Below are 21,062 nucleotides of genomic sequence, written 5' to 3'. Positions count from 1 at the left end.
GTCCTATAATTGGCAAGCTTGAAGATTACATTTACTTGACAGGCATGTGTTCCAGATTTTAGGATGAAGTGGCACCTAATGATACATCACAAGACCCATTCCAAGTGGCATTTGATGGAAGATCACATGATCTATTCGGTTCTTTGCTTTAGAATCTCTTAAACCATTTCTAGCACCAGAACACTGACATAAATGCAGCATCCTAATTCTAAAACAAGTCACATTCCTCAGATCTCTACCATCCTTCTCCAGGGTGACCTCTATTAACTCAGGTTGCACACATGTAAATTCTGTGTGGATGACTGCAATAACATATATTTGACAATGTATACATTAAAAAGCCAACAACTGTTTATACAGCAAGATGGACTTTTTTTTTTATTTTGTGTGATATGTGTAGCGATTAGTTTACAAGAATATCCAACACAAAAATTCATCCCAGTCTACATATCTTGCAGTTATATAGCTTGAAGAAGGTGTTTTATGGTGTTAAAACCAATCTCAGATTTTACCACGAATACAAAAAGAATGAGGAAGTATTATATTGAATGCAAATGCTTTTCATGTGAAGGTTCAGGCCAACAGCTTTATTGCAAAACACTGATTTAACTAATTTTTAAAGAGAAATTGTCACATTTAATTTTACTCCGATATCCTCTGGAGAACAATAAAATCTGTAGCGCTAGGAGTCTTCAGATCTCCTAATATCAACAATTTTACATTACCCTCTGTGTGGCCCCTTAGATTAATGTTCATGCTCTTTCAAGACCAACTTGTGTTAAAAAAAAATTTTTTTGATTTGAAAGTGGAATGGATATAACATTTTAATGCCATCTGTGTCTCGGTTGGGGAGATTTTACCTTGTTCCCTATACTAATCACCTAACACCATTGGAGAGATCCTCTCCCAGCTGACAAGGATGGCGATAAAGAGGTACTCACACCTCCCCCCCCCCCCACTCCATTTTAAAACAAGCAATCACTTCTTACTGTCTGTGCTCCTGGTGGAGACATTTTTCACACCTCCTGTCTCAATGACCACACGGAACATGAAGAAAAATGTGCCCAATGTGTACAGTAGCACAAAACTTGACATAGGTTCTAACCCTAAAAAAAGGCATTTACAGCGCATTTATAGTGTGCTTGAAGTGAGCTTGTGGTGGTAAATGGATAGCAGTGTTGGAAAACAGATACCAAAATCGATCTTCATATGTGCTCACAGACCTCGTACAGCATCCAGGAAACCCTGATATCTATTGTAGTGAAGATCTTAAAGTGTTACCAAACCCACAATAGTAAAATCAGTCTGAATATGCAGTAAAGAATGCTTGTTATACTCACTGTGGAACCTATGGGGTTGATCCTCTGGACTGTGTAAAAAGGCTGTTTGATCCTTTCTTCTCTGATCCGCCCCTTCTTTTGCTGTCCTCAATCCATGTGCCATAGATAGAGCTGAAGTGGCAAGTGTGCACATGCTCTGTTTGGTGTGTATTGCTAGAGAGGGGTTTTTTTTTTTTTTTTTAGGGGAGAGGGTGCATGTGATCAGCACTGTCCGGACAGAGGGTCAGCGATCATGCAGCCTCATAGGACAGTCAGAGAAGAATGAAAACACCTCCTACAAGATTAACTAGTCTTCAGCTGGGCACCAATAGAATGCACAAGACTGCTATATACTGCTGATGAGAAAAGGTATTTAGCAGTTTATATTTACTAAAATACTTGCATTTCCATGTTGTGTGTACTGTGGGAGACCAGATATAGTGAATGCGGGGTCCTGGGTTTAGTAAATCTTTAAGCTGGGTATACACCTTTAGTTTTTGTTTTCTTTGGTTGAAGGAAAAAAAAAAACCTCACATCCCCGCAACGACACAAAGGATGTATGATGCAGGGATCTCCCCTGCCGCGCTATTGTATTCTGATAGGGAGGCTTCCCCCTTCCCCACCAGAATACACAGATCAGTCCTTGCAGCCATTGGTCTGTGTACACTCTTCTTTAACCTCAGCCCCTAAGATGCATAGCCTCTTGAATGAATACGCAGATATAGGATATAGCAGGACCAAACTCCGAGCTATGGGAACTTAAACAAAATATTAATATTATATGCAATATTATGAGGCTCTGGACCATGGGAGCTTGTCTAAATTTGCATAGTGAGGGATCCATAAGTTTCAGGGCTGCGGGGGTACCATGAAAGGTACATGAATACCATCACTGCTGCAATGGACGCCATTCTTGTTTTCACTGTGCATGAAAAGAATATCTACTGCGTGTTTACACACATGTAAGCATGAAACAACACTGCTATTGTATCGGAACTTGTATCCAAAAGCTAGCAGAAAATGCATTGAAATTCACAAGTGTTCAAAAACATGTCAAAAGTACATACAAAAATGCATGCATTTTCGGATTATAAAAGTATGAATCTAGCCTTATAAGGGTGTGAGCATGTGGCCACTAAGGGTCTCCAAAGAAAGAGACGTTCATTACATCAATCAGCTCCGATGTGTGTTGGTGCATACAAGACGTGACTTACCTGTGGATGTAATTTATCAATCAAGCATGTTAAAGTGGACATGAACCATACACAGTACCATGATCTGCTAACCATCACTGTATGCTAGCCTGTGCTAAAAACAGAAGATAGCAGCAGGTGACACACTGGGCCCATGTACACAAGCCTTAAATCTTGGTCCCTTAACTGACAAGCTAGAAAACTAAACTTCATTTCACCTGACAGGGATGTAGTCCATGTTTTTAGGACAAAGTGGCGCTTAATGATCACATGACCCATTTTAAGTGGTATTTAATAGGATATCATAAACCTCTTAAGTTCCTCGCTTCCCTATTATCTCCAACTGCTGAAAATTGGATACAGCAGGTCCAATGAAAGCCTTAGCACTTCACCATGGCGATACTACACTCACTTCATCTTGCGAACACATCTGTGATTTGATATGCAAGATATTAATTCTCCATATTATAATCTATAATAAAAAAAAAATAAAAAATCTAAAACTATTGGGGCTACTGAATTAAACCAACACTAGCTAGATTGAAGAATGATTTTGCGACTTCCTAAAGAAGTCGAGTCAAAATCTAACTATGTTTAAACCTACTTCCACCTCCATTCTAAGCCTATGTTAACTACCCTGTAAAGGAAAGATGTGTATACCTACCTAATCTAAGGGTGCTCTGGTCCGGTCATGTGATCTTCCCATTGGCCAGTTTCAGGCTAGAGGAGAGAGCAGTAAGGTGGTGACATCACCCATAGGCTTACTATGAGGCACCCTTTATCCGCAGTCCCACCTCTACACTGAAGCTGGGACCCGATCACATGAGCAGACCAGAGTGCCCTGAGAATAGGCAAGTATACACCTTTCTTTCACAGGGTAACTAGCATAGGGCTTAGAAGGGGGGTGGGAGTAGGTTAAAGCTTAGTTAGGTTTTGACTGGACTTGTACTTTAAGGAATACATAAGTAAACAAAGTAATGTCTGTATAGGTTTGGCTTCAGTTAAACTTTGAGAACTAGTCAAGAAAAAGCATTGGTAACACACATTCTCCACTCCTAAATTGTTATAATCATGTAGCCTCACCACAGGGATTGCAGTGTTTGCCGTTATTCCCTTGTACTCTCTCCCCGTTAAAGCAGATATGATAGCCAGTGTCAGGCTGTAAGGCTTCCACGGAAAATGACCTGTTCTCTTTCCTGAGTTCATTGCTGAAAAATGCCACTGTGTCCAAGCTGCTAATTAGTGTAAAAATGGCAATTAACAATAATGATCAAATTAGACGAACTGCAAATTATCACACTTCCATTCAACTGAACATATGCAAGTAGATCTGTCTGACCTGCAGAGAATCAAAGCAACTAGCCAATTCAGACAATCATGACTCATGAATTGTTTGATCCTTCAGAAATCAGAAAGATCTTCAAATGCAATCCAATTAACAAATTAATTCATTCATCACTCTACAACAGCTTTGGTTAAAATTCCTTATTAAGGTCCAATACTTACAGTAAGAATCACTAGAAAATGATACACAAAATTATGTTTGTGAAATGTATAATTAAAGGCAAGCCTGTTAATACCTGATAATATGTATATAAATATAAAAGTGTAACAGTTATAGATGCATAGCTAATAATGCTTCTTGAAAAGCACAATATATATATATATATATATATATATATATATAAGGCAATCAAGGTCAATCCTCATGGCCCAGAATAATGGCAGTTCTCCCTTTCAAGGAAATAAATAGAAATAATGAGGCACATGCAGACAGGCTGTGAAAACATGGCACCTATCAAAAATCTATTTATTCTTGGCGGCCAAGGGCTTGCGGCTGATCTTCTTGGATTTGTCGTTGTTCTTCTTTGGGGGCTCCGGGTTTGCCTGCATGTGTCGTCCATAGAGGCTACAGGAAACCAAAGAAGGAATATATTACACAGGGAAAATATCAGAAAATAGTATTGACCGCTTAAACCGGTCACAGCTATTCATTTCACACACACAAATAAACCATAAATACATAACTGTATATTGGGTGTCAAGTAAGGCAGTTTTTTATCATTGTAGAAACAACAGCTTATTACATAGTTATAGTTAGTCTGGCTGAAAAAAGACAAAAGTCCATCCAGTTCAACCATTAAAAAAAAAAAAGTTATCCTACACCCCCAGTTGATCCAGAGAAAGGCAAAAAAACCCCCCAGCAAAGCATGATCCAATTTGCTCCTGCAGGGGAAAGAACAATGATGCAATAGACATAATATGTGATTACCATTTTTTTTTTTAACTGCCTTCCCCTCACAAAAAAAAAAAAGAAAAAAAAAAAGAAACCATTCAATGACTATCATTGCTCCACTTATAGGACTAATATACTGTATAAAGCCTAGCTTATACAAGCTTCAGCTTCTGAACAGCAATTCAAAGAACGTTTACATAAAGAATTTAAAAGGCATTCCGCAAGCCCCAAGCAACTTTATTTTATCTGTTAAAAATACATGGTCATAAAAAATATGGGAGGTGCAATTGCTGACCACTTCCTGAAAAGACTAGTTGGCACCTTAATATGATGACCTGCTAGCTGTAAAAGAACACTGCCCCTGGTTTCTTTCTGGCTAGGATGTTCCACCAGCAGGATCTCCAAACCATAATTCCAACTCTGTTCCTGGCTACCTACAAGTTTTGGTTGCTCTCACCCACCTTTGTGTCTTTCTGCTTCTCTTCTTCTGAATTAAAAAAAAAATCCAATAGAGATGGCGGCCTCTATTTTTCTCTGATGGCCATTTTACTTTAACTCACCAATGGTTCTAGTCTGAGTGAACACAGATCTTGGAAGTGTAGGAGGTGTGACAATTTATTTCATGGAATGCCCGTGGCGTAGAACTATGGTGGTGAGTCACACGACCATTTGCACACAGAAGTGTGTTCTGAAATGTTCTAACTTGAACTAGCCTGAGTTGCAGACCAGATTACTGTTTTTATGGAGCGGTAGAAGAAATAACGCATGTGTGTGTGGTGCCCTGTTGGCGGAAAATGAGTGACAGGAATCTGGAGCAGCGCATTGACATAAAATTTTGCGTGAAAATTGACAAAAGTGTGAGTGAAAGCGGCTCATGGTGAACAGTCCATGAAGAAATCAAATGTTTTTGAATGGCATAAGCAGTTTAAGGAAGGACGGGAAGATGTCCACAATGACAGCCAAAAACACAAAGGACAGATGCAAATGTGGACAATGAAAAGGTTACAGAAATCGGTTTGGAGGAAAAGACAAGAACTCTCTGATAAGCGGATTCTCCACCATGACAATGCTCCTGCACATGATGTAATAAGTGTTTTTGAGTTCCTGGCCCAGAAATCCATTTCCGAAACTTGACCAACCAACGTATTCCGCTGATTTAGCACCCTATGACCTTTGGCTGTTTCCAACTTTAAAAAATGCCTTAAAAGGAAACAGAGTTGATGACATTCTGGGCATCCAGCATGTCGTGACAAAGATACTGCTCAGTGTTCCAGTAAAAAAAAATTCCAGGCATGTTTCCAGCAGTGGCACAGTCTTCTAGAAAAGTGTGTCGCTTTACAAGGGGGCTACTTTGAAGGTGACAACAGCTGCTAGTGTGTAGGTAAGAAACTTTTTTTTTTAGCAGTCTATTCCAGGAATTAGATTGCCACGCCTCATATACCTGCAGTAACTCTCTGCAATACATGCATGTTTCCCTCCCCATGTTCTATCTCCTAAAAAATCTGCAAGTTCAGAAAAAGGAAACTGTTGCTCCTACCAAAAATCCGTAGTTCAGCCCTGCCTAGCCCCGCCTGCTGGATTACAGAGCTCTGCCTACACCTACCCTCTCTGCCCCTTTCTACGTATAAATAATGATTTATTTGATTTAGTTTCCCAGCAAAATAGGGCTGCTGCCGTGACTTCCAAAAAGCCTGTCCACGCAGTGTGTGTAGGAAAAGGGCTTTTGGAGATGTAGTTCTGGGGGCATACTTACGTCAATGGGAAATAAGCTCCCAGCAGCTGCTCCTGCAACACTTTTACAAGCCTAGTAAATACATCCTGGGGACTTATAAAATCGGTTTCTTGCAACAGCATCAAAATAAAAGAAGAAATAATAATGGGACATGATATAGGAGGGGCAGTGGGAGGTGTGGGTCTAAATTTGGGTCATGACTACAAATACCAAATAGAAAAAACAAAAAAACAAAAAAAGCCCTAATTTGATAAAAGCTTTGCAACTGTTTGCTGTACAAACTCCAGCTCTTCAGAGTAGCATATAAAAGCAGAAGGCTCTGTGATCTAAACCTGAAGTGACTGCAGTGCTACCTTTTCCATTCGGTATGTATCTTAAAATTTCAGTTGCTAATGCACAGATTGAAATTTGGAAACCGTAATATAATACGACAAGCACAGCCACTGACTTGAAACCTGAAGTTTTGCCACAATTTTTTTTCTTGTTTTAGTGTTTATTTATACTTTATTACCTGACCTACTGTCGGACACAAAGCCGGGAGACACACTGATCGCTCAGCCTTTTCAAGTCATATATATCTAATTCATAGCATGTACCTGTCACTGAGAGCTCCAACTTTCCTGATATGTCACATTACATTTGATAGACAACTGCTTGGTCCATTTTCTCTTTGCAAGAGATCTTGAGAAGCTTAATGCCTAAAGGAAGACTGCTATCAACCTTTATTTCAGTCCTTTGTAATAAATAACAGTAATTTTATATTTATTCTTTAATCTTTTTTTTGCAGCTAGGTGGCTTAGCAGATAGTACTGTGGGGCTGCTGTTCAATTTCCACTCAGAACTCCCACGATCCAAACACATACTGATTGATTTAGTTGGCTTTCAAAGTATGTTGGCTCTATTGTGTCTCTAGGACTGTAATAGGAACAGTAGACACTAAGTTCCCTTGGGACAGTGACTGAAGTGAAGGATTCCAATTAATTATCAGCAAAATGGCGAGTCCTCATTTCCCCAAAGTTTTTTAAAACTTTTAGAGATTTAGTAAAAAATTTGCTGTTTTGGCAAAATGCTTTCGAATCAGCAAACAAAACAAGATGAGTGTGGTTTCCCATAATGTTAAAGGGTGCAATGGGCTTTAAATGGATCCGGAGTGTTACAGTTGTACCTTTTGTAGCACCCTCCTAGTTAGCTAGGAGCATCCTCCTAGTTAGCCTTTCTAACTGAAAAATAATTAGCTGAGTAGCAGCCTGGACAATAGTAAGCTGGCTCAAATTTGGGTCAAGGCTAAGAGGCTCTGCAGATAAGTTCCTTGATATCTCCCCCTGCTCTAGAATCTTGGAGAAGATGCTAGAAGCAGTGGGCAGGGGTGAGGAGCTGGTCTGCACTCTTAAAGGATTCTGACCAATCCCCAAGCAGGAGGGCTTGACATGGGGTCAGGACAGCCCTTAACAGTGATTGAGCCTGCGCAGTGGCAGGGAGAGTTCGCGTGGAAGATGTGAAGAAGCTGAGATGTAGGAGCCTGGGTGGGGTGCAGTGGGAAAGGACCTACCTACAGACAGGGAGCTGGAAAGGAGGATCGCTCAGCCTCAACAGCCCCCAGAGCAAGGACAACCTATAGGGCCAGGAAAGGAGCCAGCCCAGCAAAAAGCCCAAAGGCAGCCATCTACCTAAATCTGCTCACAGGACTGAGGCTGTGTGAGTAGTCCTACAGCCCCCTGGGCCAGTTAAGGGAAAAAAGAGCACTTTTGTGAGAAACCTGATTAGCTCCTTACCCAGGACTGTTTCATTTAAAGTGGCAAGCATTGGATTCCTTTGGCCAGGGGTTCCCTCAGGCAGCTGGATAAGAAGAGGATTGTCTGGGGTGGTACACCAGGAGAAGCTGGAGAGCCCTCCAAGAAGGGTTCCTGGTGTAAAGACTTGTACATAGTTGATAAGGAGTTTGTCCTCGGTTTGTAGTTCCATATATATACACCCCTTACCCCATCCAAGTTCAACATCCCTTAATAAAATATAAAACCAAGCTCAAGGACTGTTTACTGACTCTAAATGCAAGTCTTTTGAAAATGCATGTTGCCTGGCTGTGCAGGAATATAGGGGGACCCAAATCTTCAGCAACTCCCAGGGGGGTAGTGCTACACTTTCAAAAAAAAGAAAAAAAGAAGCAACAAAATAATAATCAAATTCACAAACAAAAGGGGGGGACCCCACAAAAATCCATACCCTCAAGAGAAAATAAAAAAAAAAAAAAGAAGGCAGCATTTTTTTCCAAGCAAATATCACCTAAGCAGCAAAATGTCCGAGATTAAAACAGCAATAAACCACCACAGGAATAAAAAATACATTGTCCCCCCCCGCAGCAGGTTTAAGGCATAATGTGTTTAAATTTAATTTTTAAGTCATATGCACCACATACTAAAACACTATGACGGACTTACCTGCATACCGAGCCCTCCATGCAGCTCTGTCATGGCTCCCTGGCGCTTCCATCTCCACCCTGCCACGGCATGGTGCTCTGCATTCTATGGCATACTGTATGCTCTGAATACAAAGCCTTGCTGCGCATGCGCGGGTGACGTCATCAGCTATTTCCGATGTGAATATCTCCTAAACAGTACACATTTAGGATATATTCATTATACCTTCAGGTAAGCATGATTTTAAGCTTACTTGTAGGCTGACTTAAAGGTGCCGATTGTGTGAAACTGCCTCACAAAAAAATATTTTGCCAAAATCATCTAACTTTCCCCAATTTAGCGGTGCAAACCTGCAGAGGTTCTAAGTCTTTCCCATTCTACCCATAAGATAAAGAAAAAACTTTTGGCTGGACCTACACTTGTTTACGGCAATAACCGCAAACATTGGCATCATTGGACAAAATAACTCCTAGCACTGGTGTCAGTGGACACAATATGAACTCCCAGCACTGGTGTCATGACTATTAAACTCCCCATCTGCTTTGGTGGTCAAGACAGTGCAAGTTAACACCACCTCCCACCCTGCATTGGCGGTCATGGCAGTGAAAGTTAAGATTTTTCCCCCTTGTCCTCCCCACCCCTCCCCTTTGATGATCAGTTACTGGATCACACGCTCCCACATTTCATAGGCTGGCCATACACAGTTAGGTTTTTTTTGGGTCATTGTATTAAGACAGCGGCACCCTCTGCTGTCATAATACACAGGTCTGTGGCTGTAGCAAATTGGCTGTAGATGTTGATTGTCTGAACATTTTCTGACAAGCTTTAGAAACTCTATTGTTGAGCACTGAATTCCAGGGCCAGCACATCTGCTGTTGCCAGAATGAAGATTTGGTAATGTGCACACACAAAAAAGTATTTTTTCCTAACAAATTCATTCAAGACCATGTTGCAAAAATGAATACACCCCAATGAAAGTCAAAGCTAGATTTTGGACAACAAAATCCTAACAAGAATTCAACTAGAGGGGAGGCTAATTATTCATTAAACAGGTGTCCAGGCGACAGTGGATTATAAAAGGGTGCTACTTAAAGAAAACCCCTCCCATTTTATGCTGTCAGCAATGGCACCACATGGAAGAGAAAGAAATAACTTCTTTATACAAGAAAGGTGAAGACTAAAAGAAGATCAGCAAAGTTTTTTCTTATCAGTCAGAATACTGTAACAAAAGTGATACAAAAATTTAACAAAGATGGAACTGCAACCATCCCACAGAGACGTCCAGGCCATCCACGGTTAACACCTCGACAGGAGCGGTTTCTGATGAGAAGGGTTGAAGAAAATCGCCATGCAAGTTCATTGCAGTTAGCTAAAGAAGTAGAAAGCCAAACTGGGGTGGTTGTTTCCCGTGACCCAATACGGTGCACACTGCAGAGGAATGACATACATGGGTGTCTTGCTCGAAGGAAACCTCTAGTAAAGCCCATGCACAAAAAAGCCCACACAGAATTTGCCAGGGCCCATGCTGAAAAAGAAGACTACTGGGACTCTGTACTCTGGAGTGATGAGACCAAGATCAATGTTTTTTGAACGAATGGCTCCAAAACTGTATGGCGTCGCAAAGATGAGTACAAAGAAAAAAAATGCATGGTGCCTACAGTGAAACATGGTGGTGGCAGTGTTCTTCTGTGGGGCTGCATGAGTGCTGCTGGTGTCGGGGAGCTGCATTGCATTGATGGTATCATGAATTCACAGATGTACTGCTCTATATTGAAAGAGAAGATGCTACCATCACTCCGTGCCCTTGGTCGTGGTGCACTTTTTTCATGACACACCTAAGGCCACTGTTGCATTTCTGAAGAAGAACAGAGTGAAAGTGATTCAGTGGCAAAGTATATCTCCTGATCTGAACCCAATCGAATGGGGAATTCTGAAGAAACAAGTTGAGCATCACTCTTCATCCAGCAAGCAAGACTCTAAAAGAGGTCGTTCTTGCAGAATGGAAAGATAGATGTTGCAACTTGTTCATTCCATGCCTAGAAGACTTGGTGCTGTCCTTACAAATCATGGAGGTCATACAAAATACTAGATGTAGTAGTTTTTGTTGTGGGGTGTATTCATTTTTGCATCAACTAATTTGAGTAAAACTGAAGATTTTGTAATCCAAGTTATATTATTAATCTTACTTTCATGTAATGAGCTAAACAAATGTTCTATAAAACTCAGTTTTGGCAAAATTTTGGAAATTGTTCTTGTGTTCCTTGAGATTGAGATATTAAACTCTTACTTTTCAAAAGGGTGTACTCATTTATGCTGAGCACTGTATATAAGTAGGTGGTCCAAATCCTTTAACAATTTGTTTACTAGAGATCCCCAAATCATGTATCTGAACCTGTATGCAGGCACTTCTAGATATCTGCTATACATAACTGCCTGTAATTTAAGGGAGTTAAAATAAACACACATTCACTACAACATGACCAATAATCTGGAATGGAGGGTTTAACTTCCCTAAAGCCTTTATAAAACACATCAATCTTTCACCTTCTATCTTTTCAAGCATGCAAATGCAGCGAGGTATGCCTCAAGTATATGATATTCTAATTCTAAAACACGTTGTCAACATGTAATCAGGAGCGCTTATTATAGTGGCATTGATGTGTTGGTTGTGGTATCCCTACAATCAATCATGCAGGAAGATCCTGACAGCCCTTCTCTTTCACATCGCTGAGCCGTTAGGCGTTTTGGCAGAAGTTCCTGCATGCCGTGCTGTAGATGTCTTTGTTAGGGTGCAGTGCTGTCACAGATAAGCTTTTGTTAGCCAAGTCCTATGCCAGGCATTAGCTCCACATTTTTGGTTTGTGATTCTCTTTGTAAGGTTTTGTATTGGCAAAAAAACACTTTAATCAGGGCTTTTTTTTCAGCGGGAACCTAGGGGAATGCACTTCCAGCTCCTTCAGCACTGAATGTATCTAATGGCAAGGGGTGTGGGGTGTGATGGAGGATCTACTGATGCTGGCTGCTGGGGGATATATTGTCACAGGTGGTGATCTGTATTTGTGTGAGGGTCTATTGTTGCTGGGGGGGTCTTTTGTTGCTGGTAGAAATCTACTGTTGAGTGAGAGGTTGCTGGCTGCTGGGTGGTCTAATGATTCTGGTGTAGATATTTTCTTACTGGGGATGTAGTTTTGTTGTGGGTGATCCATTGTTGTTGTTACTGCAGGGGATCTATTGTTTCTAGAGTGGCATCTATTGTTGGGGGGTCCATTGTTGTTGGGGGAGTCTATTGTTGTGTGGGGGATCTAGTGTTGCTGGGGTGCGGTCTATTGTTGGCTGTAGGGGATCTATTTTACTGCTTTTCTTGTTATCCAAACAAAATTATTTAGGACCACAAAATGATACTTGGTTTCGTATTCTCTAAAAGGGGCGGGACTGGGAGGTGGGTAGGGGGTGGAACCAAGGAACGGTGCTCAGAGGAGGGTGGGGGTGGAGACAAGGGAAGACTCAGAAAGGGGGAGGTCCTGCACCTATTCTCTGAGAAAAAAGTCCTGCTTACAATGAAGTTCTACCTTCAGAGAAAACACTCAGACTGGATTTGCATTGTTCTGTGTGTATTGTAGCACATTTGGTAATATATATACATAGGTGTGAATAGGTTCATATAATTTCCATTTCACACCAAACTGCAGTGCAATGATGTGAATCAGTCACTTAGAATTAGAATAGGAATACTAATTGACTTGAATCTTCATGCAGCAAAATGCTGATCCTCACCCCAACTGCTTCCCATAAATGTGAAGAGATACTGGAGCCAGAAGATCCGACAGAATCCAACACTTCTCGGATTTCTGGTCCCCAACTACACTCAGTGGTTTGAACCACCAATCTCTACATCACTACAGATTCCGGTGTTAGAGTAGAAGTTGGCAGGAGGAACCAGATCACACAGTGGGGGCCAGGAAATTACCTCTTCAGGAAGTGTTGGTTTCTGCAGGAACTTTATGTCTCTTCACTATTGCAGGCAGTCGGAGAAGTGTGATGATGAAGTAGATGGACAGGCAAGAAATCAACTAGGGTCAGAATTGTACCAATAACATAACTAACACTTTACATGGTAAATATCCTAAAAGCACCATTTATTTACATCCATGGCAAAAATGATCCTCCTATAGTTTCTGGGAGCCATTCTGCTCCGCCAAACGCGACTCATTAAACTAAATGGGGTAGCGCCTCAACCTCCTGCCAAATGTGTACAATGTGAAGTTTGTGCAACTGAGCCCTAAGGGTGACAGCACTGCCTTCACCCTGTATGTTGTGACAGAATAGTCACTCTAACTGCAAACTGCCTTGACAAGAGGTCACCCGGCCGTAATTCGCATGGACACATCTAGCGTCATCCTCTGAAATCAAGAGAATGGGCCCACAAAGCATCATAGAACTTGTTATTTATAACGGGAACACTGCAAGAGAGGAGGTGAATATTACAGGGAAAACCATTTCAACTTAAAAGCTGTAACAGCCGGGCTTTACACCAGCAGCAAAAAAAAAAAAATACTGAGAAGAGAGATGAACATAGTCAACTGTTTCTATGGGTGAAGGGAAGAAGCTCTGAAAATGGTGATCTTTAAAGTAAATCCTCACATATACCCAGTGAAGTGACTGGCTTCAGGCGATACATAGAGATGAAACAATAAGTTGTAACAGAGATTAAACAAATAATACACAAGTTGTACCTGTTTATCTACAGCTGTCCCCTCCCTCATTCAAAGTGCAGAATTTACACAGGATCTCTCAGCTCTGAAAAGCAGGGGGTGGGGAGCTGCAGTTTCACTCAGTGAAGAGAGCCCTGAGAGCTGATTGGAGGGAAGAGACACACTCCCCTCTACACAGCACACAGGAACAGAGCTGAAGCTGTCGCTCACTGGCTGTGCCCTCCCTTGTCACCAATTTTCTCTTGGTGTCACAAAAACTCATCAGCAGTGACTCATGCCGATAGCAGAGGGTTGAGGCAACAGAGCGAAATGACACTTAGAACTCTGGATTGAAGCAAGTACACACTATAGAAGGATATGCTTTATTCTTATTTCATCCCTGAGGTTTACAACCACTTTAAGGAAAATATTAGAGCTTTCATGAAGAAACTGTCCAGCGAAAGCATTTTTCAAAAAAGGAACAGACCATTCGAGAATGGGCTACAGTTAAAATGAGGAAGGGTTGTAACAGCGCAAACACTGCAAAGTCCTGGGAAATGGTAGTATGGGGTGATCGTGGTATTAGTGGCTACTGTATGAAGAGCGTAGGATTCCGTGTGGCACTGAGGGCAAGGCTTCCAAATAAGCTGTAGCAACTTCTGTAGATGAGAAAAAGGAGAGAAGCGCCTCTAAGTGCAATAAGTCTTTTAATTCAAGTCTAAATGTAGAAACACTCACATGTGTGAAGTAATCATAAGCTTAAAAACCGTGGTTAACAATAGTTAACGGTGGGGTGGTAACCCGGGTGAAGAGCCGTCATCTTACTGCGATGTGGGAGGTCAGCTCTCGGCTGGAACAGCGTGGTGGCTGGAGGGGAACAGCGGTGAGGCCAGCCTTCATGCACGTCCTCCCTCAGAGCCGGATGGAACGCACGCTGGAACGTAGCGGCGGCGTGGCCGTGATAATGTCAGATCCCAGGGTGCACTGCGACGCGTTTCGGAGCATGCACTGGCCGTGGAAGGTGGAAGTGCGCTCCTTTTTCAAGCAGGGGGAGGTGGATGAACAGGGGTGAATATATAGGGAACGTGAGTTAAAATCTCTAAGTTCCTAAGCAAACTTCTGAGCACCAAGCATGGCTCTCCAAGCTTAAGGACTAGCAGAAGTTGATGCAATGGGTACCGTCTTTCCATTACCGTTTTCCAAACTATAACAGAATCTCGTGACCTCAAAATTATTCCACCATTACTCCCGTTCTTCCAGCCAACGTAACAAATGGAAGGTGACAGGTGATCTTCATAAGTCTTGCCATGAAACAGTTATTTTTTTTTTTCAATTACAAGTCATTGGGTTGCCCAGGAGCCTACATTTGGCTCCAGATGGCAGCCTGCAATAATCTTGCCTCATAGGCAGTGGCTCCTGCTCTGAAAATAGTTGCGGGGAGTTCTACAGTCACAGCACATAAGCACACGCTCAGTTGCATCTCAAGTCGTCCACCTGCCGGCAACGCAGTATGATCCGAAGGATATAGCTGGGTAAATGCTGTATTCCGACACAACTATCATCAATTCGATCACCTAAAGCACCGAGATGGGTCTATGAAACAGATATTCTGTAATTTACACATGAAAACATAATCCTCTACCAATGCTGAAAACGCAATTCTACCTTCATTATAGTTTTAGGAATCCATGTATCTGCATATTCTAAATTTCAGCTTTGGCTTTATCATTCATAGATCATCAAGTTATTTCTGCATCTTCATGCATAGGTTTGACACATTTACAAAAGTAATACACTTTCTAAGGCAGGAGCTACACATAGTAAACACACAAAATAGGGCCATGTTTGTACAAGGCTAAACACCATTTACCAATGCATTTTTGTTTCAAAAAATTCTGGTATTAAAGCTGCACCATAGTCAGATATAAAAGACACAAAGAATGCAGCTCAGTGATTAATACATTTTTTTTTTCATGCAAGCAGTGTTAGTACCCAAATGTATCCTGCTATCAGCCTCCTGCTGTCCCTGCACAGCAGGGCTGGAATGTGAGAGGAAGAAGCATCACAAGGAGCTATTCAGTACTGACAAAACCCCCCAAAATTTGCTGATAGGAAGCGAGCAGAGTGACAGTCTGCAATCACTGTGCTTATTCTCCTTTCACAGGTTGGGGCAGATCCAGGACAAGCTGTTCTCAGAAGTGGCTTGAATGATGTTAGCCATCAGCCTGAGCACATCTAGCAGCAGAAAAAAAAAAAAAAAAAGCACTGCAGGAAAATCTCTGGAATGAAGGAGATAATTGCAGCAAAAGCTGGTTTTGTAATTTTACCTTTAAATTGGATATTCATTCTTATCTTGGTTTTATTTGGGGTTCTGCTTTAAGTTACAGATATATAAATATATAATACTGTGCCGTATGGACTCAAACTTGCCTAAGGCAAACTTCAGCTTCTGTATATTCCGGACAACATCCTAGCAATTATATAAAACAAAGTGAGCGCTCCTGTTAAAAAAGTAAAAGTAAGCAGCTAATAGCACTAAAGGAGATCACAACCACCTCAAGTATAAATAAAGTGCAGCGCTAAAAATCAACAAGCAGAAAGTTCGATCTAAAAAGTTTGATCTTTAAAATTCGTTATCAAATGTTCGTAAATTATTTCAATTGATACAGTAATATAGTAGACACAGCTATGAGGAATCCGGAAGAAATGGCAGAAATGCGCACTGTGTGTATTAAATTCCGCAGATGTCGTTCTCCCTCGGGAAGGGGTGTCCTCAAACGACGATCTGCTGGACTCACAGGGCCTCCTTAGGATCGGGATGGATCAACCCGGGTAAAGACTCCCTCGAGGTGAAGGCTTCCCTCCTCTGGATGTAGTATGTATTGGAAGCCGTGTCTGCTAACCCCTCAATGAGGGGCAAAAAGTGGGAGAGTACCCATAGTGTAGTATGTCAAAATTTTATTAATAACAAACTCAGTGCAGGGCAGGTCAGTAATGGTGCTGGCAAATGCCAGAAAACACAAAATAAAATAAAATATAAGAAAATATATTTTCTTTTATTTTGTGTTTTCTGGCATTTGCCAGCACCATTACTGACCTGCCCTGCACTGAGTTTGTTATTAATAAAATTTTGACATACTACACTATGGGTACTCTCCCACTTTTTGCCCCTCACTGAGGGGTTAGCAGACACGGCTTCCAATACATACTACATCCAGAAGAGGGAAGCCTTCACCTGGAGGGAGTCTTTACCCGGTTGATCCATCCCGATCCTAAGGAGGCCCTGTGAGTCCAGCAGATCGTCGTTTGATGACACCCCTTCCCGAGGGAGAACGACGTCTGCGGAATTTAATACACACATGCGCATTTCCTATGCGCGGTCGGTGAGTGCGCATTTCTGCCATTTCTTCCGGATTCCTCATAGCTGTGTCTACTATATTACTGTATCGACTGAAATAATTTACGAACATTTGATAACGAATTTTAAAGATCAAACTTTTTAGATCGAACTTTCTGCTTGTTGATTTTTAGCGCTGCACTTTATTTATTTAACATCCTAGCAATTACACACTTTCACTGGAAAGCAGATTGAAAAGCTCCAAGATTTGCCAGCTCCATTAAAGGTTATATTAGTAGGTGAGAGGAGCTGTGCCAGCACAGATAAGGTGAGGGCTGTGCTAGGCAAATGAATAGTTAATAAGCATACCGCAAGTGAATACAAAATAATTTATGGAAAACAAAAATCGCTGCAAGTAAGCATTTGAAATACTTGATTTTCTGTGCTTTTACCTGCATTTTGTTAAGTGGATGACAGGGTCTTATGAGGCTTAGCATAGCTTTAAACTGAGTATAGACTGTCTCTATAGAGGTCAGGTCTCATCTTCAGAAGAATGACTATTGATGAAGAATCCTTGCAGAATCTAGTAGCTGGGTATCCATTGCTATACCCAAACTGTATTTCAGGGAATGGTCTGGACTGAGTGCGTGCAGCACACTCTGTTTACTCTTCAAGTGTCTAGCCATGTATAGAGGCTAATGGGCAGGAACACGATAAACAACATGTCAAGCCTATAACTCCTCACAAAGTGAAGGCCAGGATTAGAATTTGTCACAGATGAATGTATCTGAGCTCAAGGTTTACCAAGGATATTTCTGTACAATTTAACGGTACCACTTTACAACAGCCAACACCTTTCCAGTAACAGTCAATGCGGCGGAGATACTATACAATAATATGGATTACTAAGATATACTAGAAAAATGTAGGTTTGATGTAAAAAATCGCCACTAAGCTTACAAGGTTATTTATGTACTGCTGGGCTTATGTGTCGCAGCAGCTGAAATACCTGTATGACAGTCTACACAAGTACCAAATCTAATCACTATATGATGCACAAGCCAACACAAAACTTTTACTTCCTACGAGTCGGCCAAATACTCTCATTTGTGTCTCACATGTTCACCTCCCAGACACTGCAGCTCACAGTGGGAGGGTTTCAGCTACACAGGCATTGCTGCCAATCCAGAAAGCAGTAGGCAGGACTGGGTGTGGCCAGGTGCTGATTGACAACCTACAGGCTTGTGAATGAGTAGCGACAATGCTGATAGCCACACCTCCTATAACATCTGGTCTTTCCACTGTAGTACACACAGGCACAGTCTACATGAGAATGGCAACTCTGCAGTGCAGCATCATTGCCATCCCATTACAGGTAGCTGCATTAGGGTGGACTTTGCTGGCAGTATCTACAGGTATTTGTGGGGCTTTACAGAGAAAAACTGTAAATGCAGGCGATCTTACATTTAATAGAATTTAATAGCTCAACATATCTACTCCTCAAACTAACCTGCTCTAACCTTGCCTCCCCCAATGCCCCATCCACTAGCAGAGCTCAATAGAAACGTAATACACGAGACATGCTGTAGAGCAGGGGTATGGAATTAAAATTCACCAAGGTCCAGGTAGTAACATTTGCATGCATCAGAGGTCTGAATCTCACGTAGGCCCTTGTGGTGCATTTTCCAAGCCACATGCTGCTGCGGTGAGATTTTGAAAAAAAGGGTCGGGGACTTCTTCAGGTTTCCAGCATGTAGTGCTGACCTACCCACAACGTGTGCCCCAAATGCACATGTACAGATCTGAACCTGTTCTCACATCAGTGTCCTAAATCCTCACTGCACATCACAGTCCCCTCATTCACAGCAAGATCCCTGTTGATGAGTGTCCTCAGCAACCCCTTTACATCACCCCCTCCACCCCTTTCACAGTAGTGTTCTCACACTTCCTTGGCATCACCCCCCAACAGTACTGTCCTCTGCCACCTTCCTGAAGAGTACTGTGCCCCTTTTTAAATTATCCCCCACATTACCATCCCCAGACCCCCCATGTTAATGTCTCCAGTCTCCACATTACTGTCCTCAGCCCCTCCCACATTACTGTCCTCAGCCCCCCCCCCCAATACTGTCCTCAGCCCCTCCCACTTTAATGTCTTCAGCCCCCACACACCATAGTTTTTAGTCCGTCTACATTACTGTTCTCAGCCCCCCCCACATTACTGTCCTCAGCCCCCACACACCACAGTCCTTAGCCCCTCTACATTACTGTTCTCAGCCCCCCCCCACATTACTGTCCTCAGCCCCCACACACCACAGTCCTTAGCCCCTCTACATTACTGTTCTCAGTCCCCCCCACATTCAGTCCTCGGCCCCCCTTCACACTAATGTCCTTAGCCCCTTTAATTTCGCCCCCCACTGTCCTTCCTTACATGGACAGTGACTGATTGCTAGGGCTGGCCTTTATCTTAGCAACCAATCACCTGCTTGTTACCCTCGAACAGCTCCCACCCTCCATCCAGGACTGTCCTGCCTCCCGCTGTCAGCTCTGTGAGCATGACCGTGAGACAGCTGGGGGAAGAAAAGGCTCTTAAATGGCAGGACTGCATGGGTCCGGATGGGACAGTGACTCGGTCCGCAAATGATGTCATGCATCCCAGGAGTTTTCAGGAGGGGTTTTCTCAGCTAAGCACACCCTCCTGCCTGGATGCCTGAGCTAAAGGCAGATGGATTCCAGGATATAAATGCTACATGGATCATCTGCCCTTACTCAACACGGCCATAGCCAGAAATGCTAGGGAGGTGTTTTTCAAAGTGTTTTTCCAGCAAAATAAAGCATGAAGATATGAATGGATGGGGGAATTTACTTTGAACATTAAAAATAAATGAAACAGTGTTTTTGGTTTGTGGTGCTCAGTTCCGCATTGAATGCCAGGCAGATATAAAAACAGCACCAGTAACTGCAGTTATGGTATGTATTCAATGAAAATCATTAGAGCGGTTTCACTTGCCAAATGATTTATATTTCTGTCCATCCAGTTCTGAGATTTATAAAGCCCTGTCAGGTAGAACAGCCAGCCTGGTGACCTGACTTTTCTCTGTCTTTAGTTATGCAATACAGTCTGGTCACCTCCCTGCCCTCAGCACGTGACAGTGATGGAGCGGCAGCACACTGATAAGCTCAGCATACTGCTCTCTCCTACTATCAGCATGTTTCTTGACAGTATATATGCGTGCAGTGTACTTGACTGGTTCTGCTATGCAGGAAACTACAAAAGGCTGATAGCAAAACAAATTCAGGTAGATACTCTAGTTGCATTATAAAACAATCCTAATGATCCATGTATCTGTGTAGGCTATAATGTCATTATTGAAACTCTCATGTTCTGATTTTATACAGCGAGGTGGACTATGCTGGCGCTATAGAAAACCATAATAATAGAAATGGCAACAACAAAAAAAAGATTTGATATAAAATAACAAAGAAGTACACTTTAAATGAGTTTAGTTCCACAATAAACTGATGGAATTCCAATGAAATAAAGGAATTCTGACATACTGGTAATAAGGTCGCGTCCCTCAGGCACACATGACAAACAGCATAAATCACAAGTAAACCCACCATGTGTCCTTTGTATACTACTATCTACACGCTCTATAGCATGATGTGTTCCTGGGATGATATAGAAAGGTGATTGTGGTTTACATTTCTATATATAAACTGCGTGATTATCAAGCGTAGGTGTACATCTGTAAGCTGCTTAAGCGGGTTTGTGTGGTTTTTAATACACATATTTGTGGATATATGCTGAACAACACACAAGGGTTAGCTCATCAGCATAAGACATGCATTTTAATTAACACACAATTTTTTTTTTCTTTTTACAAGCAAATATTGGGTTTTCAATCCACCCAAGGTTTAATCCAACAGGTCTGCTGAGCTTACAATAAAGGGTTTATATAGCATGGATCAGCTGAATTTCCACATACACTATAAGAAAAGATTTTCACAGTATTTTGTATATAAATGTAAATTTAAAAGATTCATGTGTGATTTTTGCATGTAAAAAATGTGCATTGCATGAGATTAAGATTTTAGTGGTTAATATTTTAGTTCAGCACGGTTTATTTATTTCAGGTACTT

General features: G+C 41.8%; 1 protein-coding gene across 1 annotated transcript in view; it reads right to left on the bottom strand.

Moving 5' to 3' along the window:
- Window positions 1–351: 351 nt before the first annotated feature.
- Window positions 352–21,062, bottom strand: part of RSU1 (Ras suppressor protein 1) — a gene marked incomplete at its 5' end in the record, with an annotated part of 170,161 nt that continues 149,450 nt past the window's right edge. Inside the window, one exon of the mRNA XM_089666419.1 lies at window positions 352–4,421. Within this exon, the coding sequence (XP_089522545.1) occupies window positions 4,319–4,421 (103 nt within the window). The remainder of the gene's footprint in view (window positions 4,422–21,062) is intronic.

Source organism: Staurois parvus, unplaced genomic scaffold (assembly GCF_062004578.1).
Source record: "Staurois parvus isolate SC_StPar_1 unplaced genomic scaffold, SC_StPar_1.0 ptg000051l, whole genome shotgun sequence".
NCBI lineage: Eukaryota > Metazoa > Chordata > Amphibia > Anura > Ranidae > Staurois > Staurois parvus.
Note: the sequence above shows the minus strand (reverse complement) of the source record. Positions and strands in the feature narration are given on the sequence as shown.